The sequence below is a fragment of the Cuculus canorus genome, chromosome 5 (assembly GCF_017976375.1).
Source record: "Cuculus canorus isolate bCucCan1 chromosome 5, bCucCan1.pri, whole genome shotgun sequence".
Classification (NCBI taxonomy): Eukaryota; Metazoa; Chordata; class Aves; order Cuculiformes; family Cuculidae; genus Cuculus; species Cuculus canorus.
The window spans coordinates 63,745,797-63,761,634 of NC_071405.1; the positions used below are offsets into that span (position 1 = coordinate 63,745,797).

Consider the following 15,838-nt stretch of genomic DNA (forward strand, 5'->3'; position numbering starts at 1 on the left):
AAAAACCCCAAAGCAAAACTACCTTATTAAATAACCATATAACTTGCAAACACTCTTACATGGCTGGCTGTACTGCCACGTGCTTATGTGTTGTATGAATGAGTCAATCAGCATGGAACAGTGTTTTCTAACAACAAAGTGGCAATATTTCCTGATGAGGAACATCTAGTCAACTAAAGGTGAGAATCCAGCTACTTCTCCACATCAAAACAATCAAAAAGCTTCTAGAATATTTCAAAGCACAGGACTTAGGAATCTCTTCTGACTGCCTTCTAGGATTGTATCATGACTCTAATTGTCTACTTCTTCCCACAAATACTTCTTCAATAAGTTCAATCTGTATTAATTATAAAGTCACTTTATCTGTCAAATGACCAGCAAAAGCCAGAAGTCTTCAAGGAAGCCTGGAAATTTACCTAAGTTTGGCAGGGAAAAGCCTCTCTGCCTGTGTTTCTCCCTCTCTAGCAGTACACCTCCGTTTTGATACGCAACTCTTTCTACAAGAAACATCTAAGCTGTTTACTCTCAAATTTTGCCTTAATAATAGTACTTGGAGAGGTAACAACAAACATGCAGAACTAAGATACTTAAATATTTAGTGAAACAGCACTGAGATCAGCTATGAATGTTTGCTGACCAACCAAATGCTTTCAAAATGCTTCTGGTTTAAAAGCAGCCCTAAAAACTTTGTAATTTGAAATAAGTTAATCAGCTGAATTCACACTACACAACCCGTTCTTTGATCTGATATAGCATTAGTATCACACTCAGTTTTAGTCAGGGATGAGCATCGAAGGTTCTTTCTAAAGTGCTTGCCTAAAACGTTTTCATCTGCCACCTAAATGAAAGAAGAAAAATGACAATTTATGAGACAAGAGAACAATTCACTGGAAACTTTATTTAAAGATATTTCCAGGTGAATAAATGTATTACGAACAATGATGGCGAAGTGTTGCTACCAGACAACATGGGCATGCATGCTAACTAAGGACAGACAGCAAACAAAGACAATACTTTAGTCAAGATTATAAAAGAAAAAGAATAAAAAAAAGCAGTCCTCCTTCACTGAACACCAAGTATTCTGTATACCTGCAGCTCAAGATGAAAGATTTTACTCAACAAAGAGTTCTGATGCTCCAATTATTTTTCCTGTAGCTATTGTTTCACGTCAGTACTATAAGAAATCAAACCTTTTTCAAACTTTTTTTAAAAGAAACCCATATTGTACTGCTACTTTTTCCTCTGCTTCACCTCTTATGTCCTCTCATCGCTACTGTTCACACACCCAGCAGGATTCTGACACTGCAACTGCTTTTTCTCCAGCTACTTCTTTGCCTTTTGAGTCTGAATATTTTGTGACTTCTGTCTTACTGCTAATGGACTCTATAATCCCTCCTTGCTATCCTCCAGTGGGGCATCTTGCAGTCAAAGCAAGGCAGACTTGGTGAGCTCTGTCCCATACTACAACTCACCCATAACGTCAACACACCTCACTGTTGAGCAGGCAGTAACACAGCAGTAATTTACTTTGCAGGACTAAGACCCTTTAGAGCAAACTTAATGTTACCTTAAAATCCTGCACAAGAGGCAGATGGAAAAAGAGAGAAACAAGCAAAAAAATTACAATATTGGAAAACGCAACTTCACTTGAGTTGACAGAAACTGGATTAGCATGGGAATTAAAGGAGGAAGGCAGACTGTGCTCTGCTTTGTATAACATATCATTAATGTAAAAAGACATTTTACTATCCCTACCTTTATCTTTCATTTTCTTCACTACAGTGAAAGATGTGCATTGTTTCAGGTATTAAGATTATTCATAATATTTGTGCACCTTAACATTTGGCTTCACATCCTGCAATGACAGTTCATATTTCTCTGTTCTGTTGGCTAGGCTTTAGGTGCTTCATTAAAATAATTTCAAAAGTTTCTAGTGAGCTATATCCAGTTTTTGAGCTGGATTAGGAAATGTACTCAATAACTGTATTTTACAGCTGAAGTTACACTGCTCTACTCAGCAGTATACTACCTTCTCCTTGTTTTTCCAACATCTGTCCCCTTGAAGCTCTGTTATCCATTGCTGGTGTTCTGTCCCAATTTTCAGTTCTCTGTCTCGAGATCACCAGTTGTCTTTTACATTTTTTATTCCTGCTGCACACATGCAATATCTAATACTACCCCATTCTTTGTTTTACTATCTACCCAGTGGTAGTGAACTTGGACACATCATGTCAGGTAAATATTTTTTTTCTTTTACTTATGTTAAATAGGTTACTTACAAAAAGCTTTCTTCACCTTTTTTTTGGTAACAAGCAGCATTTTCTTGACTTGCTGTAAAGCATGTTTTCTTTAATATGGCAATATCTATTGCTAGCTGGTTTTGCCCTCTCACTGAATCAAAACATAAAGCATAAGCCAGCCTCAGTTTACTCCATTACCTTAAAGCATACTATGCTCATTATAGTTCTGAATAATAGGAACAAATTTAGCATTCCTGTGCTTCTAAGTAAACCAATTTAGCTTAGCTTCCAAACCACTCAAGGCATTTCTTTCCAGTGGATCCTGTAAACACTAGCTAGGTAGGTCAAATTTTGTTCTAGCACATGCTACCTATACTGATTCATCATCAGCAACCAACTTGCCTTTCTGTTAAATGCTTCAAAAATAATGTGATTTTAAAGTGGTTGAGTTGATATTTATATGCATAATAGAAAGAAACTTGAAAATAAGGAAGAAATATGTATTTTAAAATTACTATACTTTCAAGGGCAATTTATGTTGTGAAGTACTAACAATTCCCCCCCCAACATGCAGATTAAGCTCCTACTCAAAAGTAGAGACACAGAAAAGAATATATAAAATGCTGTGCAAGTACTTAATCACTCATAATTCTGCCCTGAAGGCAGCATATATTAAATTATTAAGACAAAGTTATTGCAATACCTAGAGGGAAGGAAGCAATTTGAATTTGTTTCAGGTTTCAGATTAATTCAGTTTTTCTTTGTAACACCCAAGTCTTAAAATTTTAGAGATTAATACTGAAGAAAATATTACTTTTTACAGCTGCATAGACCAACAATAATAATACCAATCAGGGAGGCTCCCAAATCCTGTGTATCACATGGTACAAAGCTTCTGCTGGAGAATGGGCAGAAATGAGGGAGAGTACCCTGTCCTACGTTAAATTCTCACCACACAAATCGGCCTCTCTTGTTATTACTGGATTTGAAGCTTGGGGTTAAAAAAAAATACTTACAGTTTCGTAGGCAGATAACTTGGCGAATCATCTTTACTCCGAATGAGTTCATTGCATTTGTCAATTGTTTGGTAAACAGAAAAAGTGTCTCCAGTGCTATAAAGTACAGCCAAATTCTTGGCAACAAGACGTCTGGTAGGAGGTCCTGGTGAATTGTGTAATAAAGAAGTCAATTGTTCAACTAGTTTCTTCTGGTTTTCCCTTATATCAGCCTGGAAATAAAATCAGTAGCCAGTTAAATTTCAGTTAAACTTAAAAGTTAGTTAAAGATAATTGACGTTAATTCTCTTCACTTTTCATTATTACTATTCTGTCACACATTCTTAATTAAAAATCAACATTTTACTGCATCTTTCTACTTGAAGTCATCTCAAATATGTGATTATTTTATTCTTATTTAAAAAGAAAATTATGCTGCATAGCGTAATTGGAAATGCATTTCATTTACATATTTTAACACAAATAACATAACTCTTAAATAACATTATCTAGGTTGGTTTGTTGTTAAATATTCACATATGCTACTTACACTAAACAGTGAACCAAATAATTGGACAGTTGTCTGGAAAGACGATTAGGAAAATAAATGTAGGAAAGATGTTACATTCTTGCTTACTAGAGAACTACCAAATAATTGTGCCATGCTAGCTGGAAGCATGACTGCTGTTCTCCATCATGGGGTTGCAAAATTTTGCAGTAATACTCTCATTTCTATTAAAAAATAATCACTTAATGCCTATTTCTCAACTTCTTTTTAATGGACAACGGGCTCTGACACTTCAAGGGCTGTGACCAAAACCTTTAACACTGAGAAAGTTACTAGCACTGAGCAAACTTTCATTTCATGTAAGTAAAAGACATGAAGCAAATGAAATTGAATACTGCTCTTTGTTTTTAAACAAAATACCAAAAAAGAGAGAGAAATAGCTCTATAATGTGCTTCTCCTCTCAAGTGTCATCATACTTACTCTGTTAGTCACTGGTAAAAGTTTTTCCAGGAACTGTAACCATTCAAAAATGAACTCTGCTTTTTGAAATTCACCAAGCTGGTTATATGCCTCTTCATTAAGGAGCAAACTGTGAGCTAACTCCATTCCTTGAAAATTTCCTCAAGTTGCTCCTCAAACACCGTTGAAAAAAATAAAAATTACAAAAGAAACCCCAAATTATCAGAACTGTGTTGATCAATCAGGTTTTCTTCCCCATCAATACATAGCGACTGAATGAGAAGTTTAAACATCTAAACAGAAAAAAAAAATACTGGTGAGTCAGCAATCTTGTTATATTTATACTTGGCTTATTAAAACTAATCTTTCAAAAGAAAACTTAAAATTTAAGAAAATAAATACAGTAATCCTATTTGGGTGGCTTTAGGAATACTTAATGGTTTTGGAAACAAGATAATGGTATTGATGTAATATATGAATTAAAGTTAAATATACTTCAGAAAAATCAGACAAGTTCTCACTGAGCTACTGTGCTTTTTTCATCTTGTTTTGCATGGTGAGGTCTACTAGTACTCTTTCTTATTTGTTGATCATGTATATATCTGAAAGTAACGATCAGCTGGCCCCAAACATAATAACTTCTACAATCTAGAATTAAGTGTGGCAACAGCAATAACCTACACCTAGCAAACTCCCATTAATTATATTTACAAATAGAAATGCTGACATCTCATTCAAACAGGTTATGTATACTCATTGCCAAGCAAGGCATAAAGAAAAAACAGAACTTCATGGCTGAAAGAACCTCTCTAATGCTCCCTTTTTTCAAAAAAAACCTTCCCTGAAAAAAAAGGATGATTCAAAAACTCAAAGTTCAAATGAAGTTATATTTTACTTATATCTCTTGGACAATTGTGGGAATTTCCACATTGACAATAAGTATAACGAGAAGCAAACCAGGATGAAAAATATTTCTAATGATAATTTTTTTCCCCACCATTTAAATGCCAAATAGCCTGAAACTAAAGACACAATACTCTGTAGGCTTTTATTTTTGCAAGCAGAAGTAGTCAAGGAGCTTCTGGTAAAATGTCAACTGTATTTTAAGCTCCCAAACAAATTATCCCTTCCAGAGGTCACTGAGACTGCTGAACACACCTTTTTTTTCTAATGCAGTAACAATATTATAGTGTAAAATGATCCATCAAACAGCAAACGGGCAATACAAAGGAATGGTAAATAATTCAGTAATTCGGTTGTCATCAAATGCACAGCAGAAGGTTACCTTTACTACTTCCTACACACTTTTTATGTAAAATTTACTCACAGAGGAAATTAGTCACATCTAATTTACTATAATGAACTACCACTTCAAATTTATCTAAACTACCAGTCAGCTTGACAAGACACCATACTGTAAAATGACAACCAGACATAAATATACATACCTAAGTATATCCACATTTAATCTGCCTACATACATAGATGTTCACAATTTACAATTTATCTCACTCATAGAACACTCACAGAACTGAACTCTATCCTCACAGTTTTTGAGGCAAACAAAAAAAGTAGGATCACATATTTCTATGATAAACTACTGAATATTTGAGTAGTTTCATCACTGCTCAGCAAGGAAATTACACGTACAGATCACATGGGCTTCTTTTTACCTCACCCAAGGCCTGTCCCAAAGTCTCATATCTAAATCATCCACTACCGCAGCAACTGAATCCACTCACAAACAGAGCTGAGGATTACAGCTCATAGCTACTTTCCCCAACTGAAAAGACTACGGATTGTCGTCACACGTTGGCATTTACCTAGCAGATAATTAATTTTTCCTCATTGTAAAAACAGTCTCTGCTGCTCCGGGTTCTTGGATAACAGATGCCAAGTGCTCGATTTTCTAGAAAAACAGTTAACACAAAAATCAACTTTTTAAAAGCGCATGAAATACAAGTGGCTGTTTTAAAACAAAACTCAAGAATTCCGAAGTCTTGCATACTGATGATTTTTATTAGTTGATAGCTTGCCAAAAGGCACTGAATTGGAGCTCCACAAATATTATTACCTGTTCATATGTTGCATTTGAATTGAGCAGACTATCATATTTACCATATAATTTCATCCATTTGACTACTGAAACCACCTTTATTTCTGTTTTGTTAACTCAGATTAATTCTAAAGGAAACAAACAAACAAAACTAAGCTCAGATACCATAATACCATAATTTTTTTCTGTGAATATTATTTCAATGCCTTCATCAGGCCTACTTACTTTAATACATATGAAAAAGCATAAGTGGAAAATATTTATTACATTAATCTGGAATGCTGTCATCAATGATCGTGCCCTTATCATTAAGTCATTAACAATACAAAAGTGTTCATGTCCAAATCAACAACCAGAAGAGCTGGTTGCATGCTATTTTAAAAGTAATCATTTTTCAATGGGTCTTTAAAAGAATGAACTTGAGAACAAATTAAAAGCACATTTAGATTTCAAAGCAATCTAAACTTCTTTCAGCCTGGGGAACAAGCGTTAAGCCTGGCAGAGAGAAGGGGCACCTAACAGCAGCCTTCGCAAGGGAAGATTAGCAAAAAGATGAAGATAGATTCTTTATTGAAGTGCATGGGAGGGAATAATACCAGAAGTATCATAAATTGAAATGAGGAAGGTTCCATTTGGATAGAAGAAAAAAAAATATTTTCACTGTAAGGATTATCAGCCACAGGGATGCCAAGAGGCTGCAGGGTTCTAAGACTAGGCTGGACAAAGCCCTAATCAACCTCGTCTGAACTCGGAGTTAAACCTTCTTTGAGTGAAAAGCTGGATGAAAAGACCTCCTAGGGTTCTTCCAACGGGGGCAAGCCTACATTTTGTCAACTATCCTACCCACAACTCACACTGCCAACCTACATTCTTCTGTTAACATCAGTCAAAGATAAAAGTTTATGTTGTTTCATTGAAGTTATCACTGTGACATGTTTCTGTATGTGACACTTCTACTATATAAGCACATAATTACCAAAATTAACTGGAAATATCTTTCAGGATTTGTATAGTCTAAATTAAAAAAAAGAAAAATGTTATGGTGTAGTTGCTGATGTTTATAACGAACACCTGCTAACATAGCTAGAAACACCAGCATTTCTCAGAGGAAAGACTCTATCAGTTGTGAATTACTGAGACTGATAGTTCATTATGCAAGATTTAGTTCTGTAGAAACTGAGAACTACCCATCCAGAAAAAAAAACACAGACCTGATCTTTCTTGTGCTGGCCAACAAGCAAACCTTGGTTCCACAAAACAGGGTATCTTCCATCCTATCAAAAAGAACTTACCCCGAACACCTACCAAGTTTTAAGGGTAGGTTTGTAAGCCTCCACACCAGATACACTTATGAAGCCTCAAAATTACAATAAAAAAAGGGCACAGGTGTATTTATTTTGAGAATAAAGGTGAGAATGTAGGAAATCTAGTTTTTACTGCAGCATATTGATTTTGCAGTCAGACTGGAGAACAGCGCAAAAGACACACTGCTTACGAGGTTATGCAAGACAGAATGCAGGGATGAGCTGGGTTTGATTAATATTAAATATGTCCTTGTTATGCATGCAAGATATAACTAGGCAATTTCTAAGTGCAGAAGGAAACATCAAACCTAAACACTTCCAGTCCAGACAAGGGTGCAACCGTGCTCTAATTAGAGATGCCATAGCCATGTGATGGGGTGGGCAAGCATGATGAAAGACATGCAGTCATTGCAGGTATTGTAGTTTCTTGAACATCCTCACATGAGTAAACAAATGCAAGTACAAGCTAAGCATGTAAAGATATATGTATAATTACACTAAGCCCATGTTTAAAAATGTTGAATTATTATAAAGTCACTTCCCCTGGTGTTATGATATTGATCCTTTTCAGTCTGAAAATGTAATCTGGATAAACAAATGTGAAATTTCATTGCATGAAACATACTACACCATCAAGAAACATGAAAAGGCATACTTGGCTGATAAAAAAACCTGAATTTTTTAGCTAGCACTATACACCATCCATTTGGTTTTGTCTTTAAATAAATGAATTAATTATGAAATTTACTTTCCCATCAGTGCTACAAGAGCAGACCAATCAAAACTTCCTCTTTTTTTTCCTATGAGGTAGGTTTATTTTACATTTATACTATGCTTCAAAACTGCCGCGAAGATTTACTGGACAAGGCAGAAGTGCTTCCTACTCATTACTGATGAAAAATTTTTCGTTTGCCAACTGCCAATTTGGCAAGCAGAACTTTTCGAGACTGATCAGAAAAAAAAGCTCAGAAAAGCTCTTAGAATGGGCATCAGATGGAATGCTGCCCTGTAAAGTGAAAGGAATATAGGGTGAATCAAGCACTAAAAGGCAATAACAACTGAGTTTCAAAAGTTCTTGACAAACCACAAAGAGAAAAAAAGAACTTGCATTCTTCTTTACAAAAAACCAGTGGGGGGAGGGGCAGGACTGAACTAAGGTACGCCTGAGCTGTATAGATGCCTTTACCAATTGGATTTAAAATATGAGAACCAACAGATTACTCATGACAAAGTTATAACAGAGCCAAAAAACGAAGCTGAAATTCAAAACATGTCTATTATGTGTAAGAAGTTTGTTCTGAAATAAATTCCTCAGGCTTCAAAAGCTGAAGGAAGCAGTCCACATACTATTGTGTTTCTTTCACAGGGAAGTCTAAGACAAAAAACAATACACAACAAATGAAAAGCTATAAGCAGTAGTGTACAAATGTATTCTCTTTTAAGATTTCTCACATTTGAGCTCTCCTTGTTCCAGCAGTTTGCCTCTCTTTCCCAGGAACAAGTGCTGCTCAAACAGAAATCAAGTCAACTGGAGCTCTCTGAGCACGATAATCAGATGGGGATCTTGGTATACAATCTAGATGAGGATCTGAGTCCTTTACACTCACTACATAGTGAAGAAAAGAAGTGCTGTATAACTTAAACTAATTATTTATATTTTTATAATTTCACAAGTATTAAAATTATTCTGCATTAAATCTAATATAAAGCACAAAGATAATCCTGTGGATTCAATTTTGTACCAAAGACTGGTTTAGCCAAGAAGTAAAAACGACATCATTCTTGTAAGAAATCATCGCTGTTACTCAGTGCCAGTAATGAGTAACAGCAAAAATGAGGAATGAGTAATAGTAATATCAATGAGCAAGATTAAAAAAAAATGACCAGCAATAATTACCAGTGTTGTCATAGCAGCTGCCATTGGGCTGACTACACAACCAATATCATAACCATCATATTGCTGAAAAAAAGAAGCTGAAGCACGTTAACTAGCTCCAAGTTGTCCTTCACTGCTTCACAGTGGTATTTTAACCAACTTCAAATTCACATTTTTTCCTCAGAAAGCAAGATTCACTGTCATCTAACAAACAAGCGAACGAGTAAATTTAAGAGAAAGCCTTTCAGCCTGACACGTTTAGTTCTAGTCATTAACAGTTCAGATCAATGTTACTCCTGCAGCACTGTTTTAAAAGTTTAATGGGGTGATCGTTACCCATGCATCCGAGCTAACTGCATGGCAAGGCGATTGATTGATGCTTAGGCCTATGTTAAACCCTTGCACGTACCTGTTCAGAGTGTCCCCTAAACATAAACAAATTCCTGCCCAGCTCCCTTGGGCTTATTTCTGAAAAGAGAAACTAAGTACCATCCTCTTGTACTGAGCTGGATGAAAAATCCACCTTAAAGCACCAGCCACATTCAACTATTAATGAATGAAACTTGGACCAAAGTCCAAGAGTTACAGTGTATTGTTTATGCTAGTAGGCAAACATACCAAAGCAGGGAGATCTGAAGAAGGTCAAAAGTGCAGGATCAAACTTCTAGCAACTTCAAACAGGAGATCTAATTACCCAGGGAAGGAAGGATTGAGCAATCTTGAGCTGTGACTTAGCTTGAATTTCTAGTGCACATAGAAATAATCTAATTTAAAAAGAATCATAACAATTCATTAAGAAATAAATCCTGGTTACTTCAGTGCCAAGAGCTAAAAATCCCAGCTCAGGTGAGCCTGGAGTTTATAGACACGGCAAATACTATTTAAGTTTGAATATCCAAAATCTATATAAAGATATTTATTATTACTCGAAACACAGGGCAGCTTTTTTTTAGTTATTGACTTCTCTAAACTACTACCAATACATATAAACAAAGTCTGCTTCAAAATCTCCATTAAAAAAGAGAAAGCAAAGCTAAATAAGTGTCAGCGTAAGTACGTCAGTAAGCCAACACCCTTTGTACGGCAGGATCCTCAACATTTAGCCAGCTTGTACCTTTTCACTGTATACAGAAGCCTTAAATTCTTCGTTCCTCAGAGCCACATGAAGCAATGGCAGGTAGCCGCTGGTCGTGACATAACACTGACCCCTCTGCTAATAATTCTTGACCTCTAATTCAATTGAAAAAGCTGAGAATTTCATGTGCCCTTTCACTGTTTTCTTGCCTGTAGTTTCAAAGAAAATATACAAGCAAATCTAGGGCATTTCAGCACCCAGCTGCCAAGAGAAGGAAGGGGAGGGCGGGGGGGGGGAAGAGAATGAGAACATCAACTCCCCAAAGACTGTTTCTTTAGCAGAAGCATTGGTATGTTGAATTGATCAAACCTCTGATGAAAAGGACTATGAAGAGGTTATGAAACCAGACCCCAATCTTTCAATGCATACATGCACATCCTTCAATTTACCAGTGATTCATCTCATCAAATTACTCCATGGCATCAGACTTGATTGCTTTTCATCCAAAATTAATATACTGCCATAAGAATGCCAGGTATTTTGCACTGTTATGTTATATTGGTGAGCAGTGGGAAAATCTGTTGGCAAGCACGGAGAAGACAGGACTAACAGTGATGTTAAACAGCAGCTCGCAATACCAGGCCACAAGAGAAAGTCAACACAAGATCACAACCCAGCGCACACAGAAAAAGAATACTAGGCCTTGGAGAAGAAGGTTCAAGATTTTAAGACTTTTAAATCAAGTAGAACTGTAACTCTTAATACCAGACCTTAAGTGCACTGGGATGTGAAAAATGCACCAGATAGTAAATCTCGCTAGTTAGTAAATCATATGAGTTAGTCATATGTTTCATTGGATATTCTGTATTATGAAGGAATTCAATTCCACTAAAAAAATCAAGCTATCTTCCTTTTTAAATAAAAGTATGTATGCACTTGCATCACATGCTTATCCCAAACAGCAAAAAGCCATGAAGAATCTGTTTGACTATGAGCAATAAAAAATAACGGACTATTACACAATCGTCCATTTCCTCTAATTACTGCTGAAGATTTCAGACTAGGACAACTTCCACTTATGTTATAATTTTTATGCAATTACCCAGCTCAGAAACATGATTCTGAAATCATAGATATTGGAAAAAAAAAAACTTTCTTTCAGACCCTCTGTTTAACAGTGTTGTGGATGAAGCAACTTGCCCCAGGAAAGCTATACCTCTATTCTATTATCGCAAATTCGGTTGCATTTACGCAGGTTCTTCTTAAAGAGAGAATTCAAGTTCACCTTCACATTTCACACCTTCCATGTAGGTCTTGCTGTGTTCGAACAGCATTTCACACTATGCTAAAGAACAAATCGCACCCAGCCCAAACAGAATTCTTGTTAGTTTCTCAGATACTTTAATCTTTGTTGGAAAACAGAAGGGCTGTTTTGTGATGTTTTATGAACAATGATGCTCATACAAAATACTTGTTTACTCTCACAGGCACAGTTCTAATAATTGGTTTTCCTAGCAAAACACTTATGAAATGTTATTGATTTCCAAGTTTCAGAAGACTCACCCTTTATCTGAAAAAGCAAGAAAGCCTAAAGACAACAAGGGTCTAAGGGAAATCTATGAGAATCCTTGTTCTCGGCTTGCTGGTTTTAAAAATAATCACACAAAGAATGTGACCACCCACAACCCTCACACATAACAGTGACATTGATAAGAACTACAACACAATATGCATTTGCTGAAGTGTGAAAGAAATCACAAGACAATGTCTTCTAGGAATGCTGAATGATCCCTGTGAAGTTTTGAGGACAAAGCTTGACATAAGTGGAGAAAAAATACCGTGAAAAAATGTGCCTGGAAATGCAATAGCTGTTCTAGCAATGCAAAGCATTCAGGACATTTTTAACAACTCGGCTTTTGGAAGACGTTCATTCATCGTGTTAAGAAGTACATATACTTTGCTTTCATGTTTCTTATCATCACTTTACATCTCCACATGACAACTGCTGCAGGAAACTGAGAAACAGCTACATTAGTTATAGAGAAACACAAACCAGCCATTTCCTGAGCTCCACAGTGAGCTCTACTGGCACTCTCTGTCCCCCCGAGTCCCCACACATCTTGAGTATTGGTTAGTTTTATTTCTACTGCATATAAATATTTAATCAATGCTTCTAAAAAGTTAGAAAAACATTATCATATCTGTAAGTCTGATTCTGAGAAAGTGAGTTTAAAAGATTATTTTTGTCCCTGAAATTTGACTAACTACACTTCAAAAAGCAATAACTAGCTTCAATCTGAATAAAAATGCACAGAATGCTTGGGTTTACTTCTTTGGAGGTCTGAAAGCTGGCGTGATAGCAAGGTAAGCACATAAAAATCACCGAAGTATAAACAGCCACCTAAATCCTAACAACATTTTCTATACATGTCGGAACATAGCCTTATTCCTGAGAACATTTATAGATTATATTCTTTATCTAATATAGACAAAATATATCAAACAGAGTACACTGAAAGAGTTCGGGTTTTTTTGTCACAATGACAGCAGTTTTGAGAAATTTAATTCTCTGTTAAAATGTTAAACTGACTTACAGTAGGTGATAGATACTGACTGGATAATCCAAAGTGCAAGCTGCTTTTAGCTACCATCAAGGCAAATGCTGGATCCAGTCTGGCTTAGCATTAAATTAAATCAGAGAAAATTTTTGCAGAAACACATAGTGAAATCCTAGAAAATAAGATGTTTCCTGAAAATCATTATGGCTATCACGGTACTAGCTTAACAAGTAGTATGACAAGACTTCAGCTGCACTGAAACAAACCAACGCAGAAAATTTAGCAGCAGCAGAAGCCCTCACAGGTGCAGACTTTGCAGGAGACTTGTTTGGCAGATCAGAGACCACTATTCAGGCATAAACCACTGACGTACCTCACTGCGATGGTTGATTCTCTAGATATTTTAAATGGCTGTTCATCAAAAAAAACTCTGAAACAGCTCAAAAAAGGTAGCTAGAGAGATTTCACCCTTTTTTTATTTTGTGGTGTAGATGTAGACACACTCCATGTCTTCTTTAAGGTTCCACTTCCTTATAAACAGTAAAAGCTCCAATAGTAAAAACTGAATAGAACAAATATCCCACAAACTGAAAATATTTTTGTGAGGTATTCCTAAACTCCTGCCTCATTGAGATGTCCTGCATTTTAAAACAGAAAATCATCCTGCATTAATTAATGAAGTTTTTGACATCTTGGGATACAACGTCATGAACTAGTCAGTAACTCAGATATTTTACTGACAATAAAACCAATCCTCTGTTCAAGAATCAAGCACAAGTTTTCAATATATAGCTATACTTAGTGTAACAAACTGGCTTCCTCCCTCACCTCCTTCTCATTGTGTCAAACCGACAGGAAAAGGAAAAGAAACCCAAACTTCATTCCACAGACAACCAGAAGTGATCCATCTTCCCAGTCTCAACTGTAATTTCATACATGTGTTGAGAATATTATACGTCATGTAGCAAAACATCAAAATAAACATTATTGCTGGACTATTTCTGAAGACACAGAAAATATTCCTGGCATGCAAGAGTAAAATAAAAGTTTACTACAATTCGTGGTCACGACTATAAGCCTCTCTCCTAATAAATTCAAACCCAAACTTCAAAAAAACATTACAAATGACTAATCCAAACTTCCAAGAATATCAAATGTCATTCATAGAAGCACAAAGCTGAACTCGCCTTAATTTTATCTGCCTTCCTTCTGTGTTATCATCCTTTCACCCATATCACAATAAACTTTGCTCTTATTTTAACTCAACGTATGACAGCTATTACTCTTTCCCTTATTCTGAAAAAGTCAACACTACTGCAACTTTACAGGTTTCACATCCCTGGGCAAAGCTTTTACCAGTCTCATAGCGCAGAGCCGCTCGTTGCCCTATCGAGACAGACAGGAATTCAAACTGCAAAACCCTGCAATAACATTTCCGCCGCCCAACACCGCTCCCGTTTCCCCAAAATATTCTGAATTAAAAGATTTTAGAAGAAAACACGAAGATAGCCCCTAAAAACAAGTACAGTCGCCGCAAGCGAACGCCTGATGCGTCCCTGCAGCCTTAGGAGCGGTATGGACCGGCACTGCCGCCTGCCCCGCGCCCTGGAGACCTGCACCCCGCATGCCCCGCACCCCGCGGACCCGCACCCCTGTCTGCCCCACAGAGCCACAGACCCTCAGACCCGCACCCTTGTCTGCCCCATAGAGCCACAGACCCGCACCCCGCCTGCCCCACAGACCCGCACCCTTGTCTGCCCCATAGACCCTCAGACCCGCACCCCGCCTGCCCCACAGACCCACAGACCCTCACTCCCGCCTGCCCCACAGACCCTCACCCCCGCCTGCCCCACAGACCCGCACCCCGCCTGCCCCACAGACCCACAGACCCTCACCCCCGCCTGCCCCACAGACCCGCACCCCGCCTGCCCCACAGACCCTCAGACCCGCACCCTTGTCTGCCCCATACAGCCATAGACCCGCACCCCCGCCAGACCCACAGACCCGCATCCCCGCCTGCCCCACAGACCCTCAGACCCACACCCCCGCCAATCCCACAGACCCACAGACCCGCACCCCCACCTGCCCCACAGACTCTCAGACCCGCACGCCGCCTGCCCCACAGACAGACCCGCCCCGGGCACATTCGCACCCCCACCTGTCCAGCACCAGATGGACCCGCACCCCGCCTGCCCCACACACAGACCCGCAGACCCGCCTGCCCGTCCCGCCGGCGGCGCTGGGGCGGCCCCCCACACGCGCGGCCGCTTACCCCGACCAACCCCTTCCCCCGGTCCCTCCGGCAGCGACACCCGCCCCGCCTCGCCCCGCGCGGTTCCCGGCGCTGCCCCCGGCCCTCCCTCCTGCCCGCGGGCTCGGGCTCACCCGCCCGGCAGCTCGGCGCCCCCGCGGTCCCCGCCCGGCCCGGCGCCGCAGCGCTGCCGCTGTGCGGGGCTCCCTGCGCCCGCCCCCGCTCAGGGCTGCGCAATCGGGCCCGGAGCCATCGAGCGCCCGCGGGCCGGGAGGAGGAGCGGCCGCGGAGCCCCGGGGCGGGGAGCGAGGGGCGGGCGGTGCCTCCCACCCGGGGCGGCAGCGGCGGCCGCGAAGCCCTCTCAGTCTTTTTTTTTTTGTTTTTCTTTTTAAAAGACCGTTATTTTTTTTTTAAGGCGGCGGAGTTGGTTCGAAATAGATTTGCGCGGGTCTGGGTCTGCCGTGACTTCCCTTGGAGTGATAGGAGTGATGGGCTGTGGCGATAGGGCGAGAGTC

At 38.9% G+C, this 15,838-nt stretch overlaps 1 protein-coding gene across 8 annotated transcripts in view; it reads right to left on the minus strand.

The window, feature by feature from the left end:
• HEATR5A (HEAT repeat containing 5A) overlaps window positions 1-15,567 on the minus strand; it is a 61,809-nt gene extending 46,242 nt beyond the window's left edge. For 2 of the 8 annotated variants that reach the window (XM_054066782.1, XM_054066781.1), the window contains exons 1-5: window positions 10,058-10,181; window positions 6,322-6,387; window positions 6,027-6,112; window positions 4,225-4,496; window positions 3,257-3,468 (exon numbers count right to left, since the gene is read on the minus strand). In XM_054066782.1, coding sequence (XP_053922757.1) covers window positions 3,257-3,468; window positions 4,225-4,350 — 338 coding nt within the window. In that variant the 5' untranslated portion in view covers window positions 4,351-4,496; window positions 6,027-6,112; window positions 6,322-6,387; window positions 10,058-10,181. Of the gene's footprint in view, window positions 1-3,256; window positions 3,469-4,224; window positions 4,497-6,026; window positions 6,113-6,321; window positions 6,388-10,057; window positions 10,184-15,457 lie in introns of those variants that run through there. The other 6 variants (XM_054066776.1, XM_054066777.1, XM_009563598.2 and 3 more) reach the window with 6 other exon arrangements.
• Window positions 15,568-15,838: the final 271 nt, after the last annotated feature.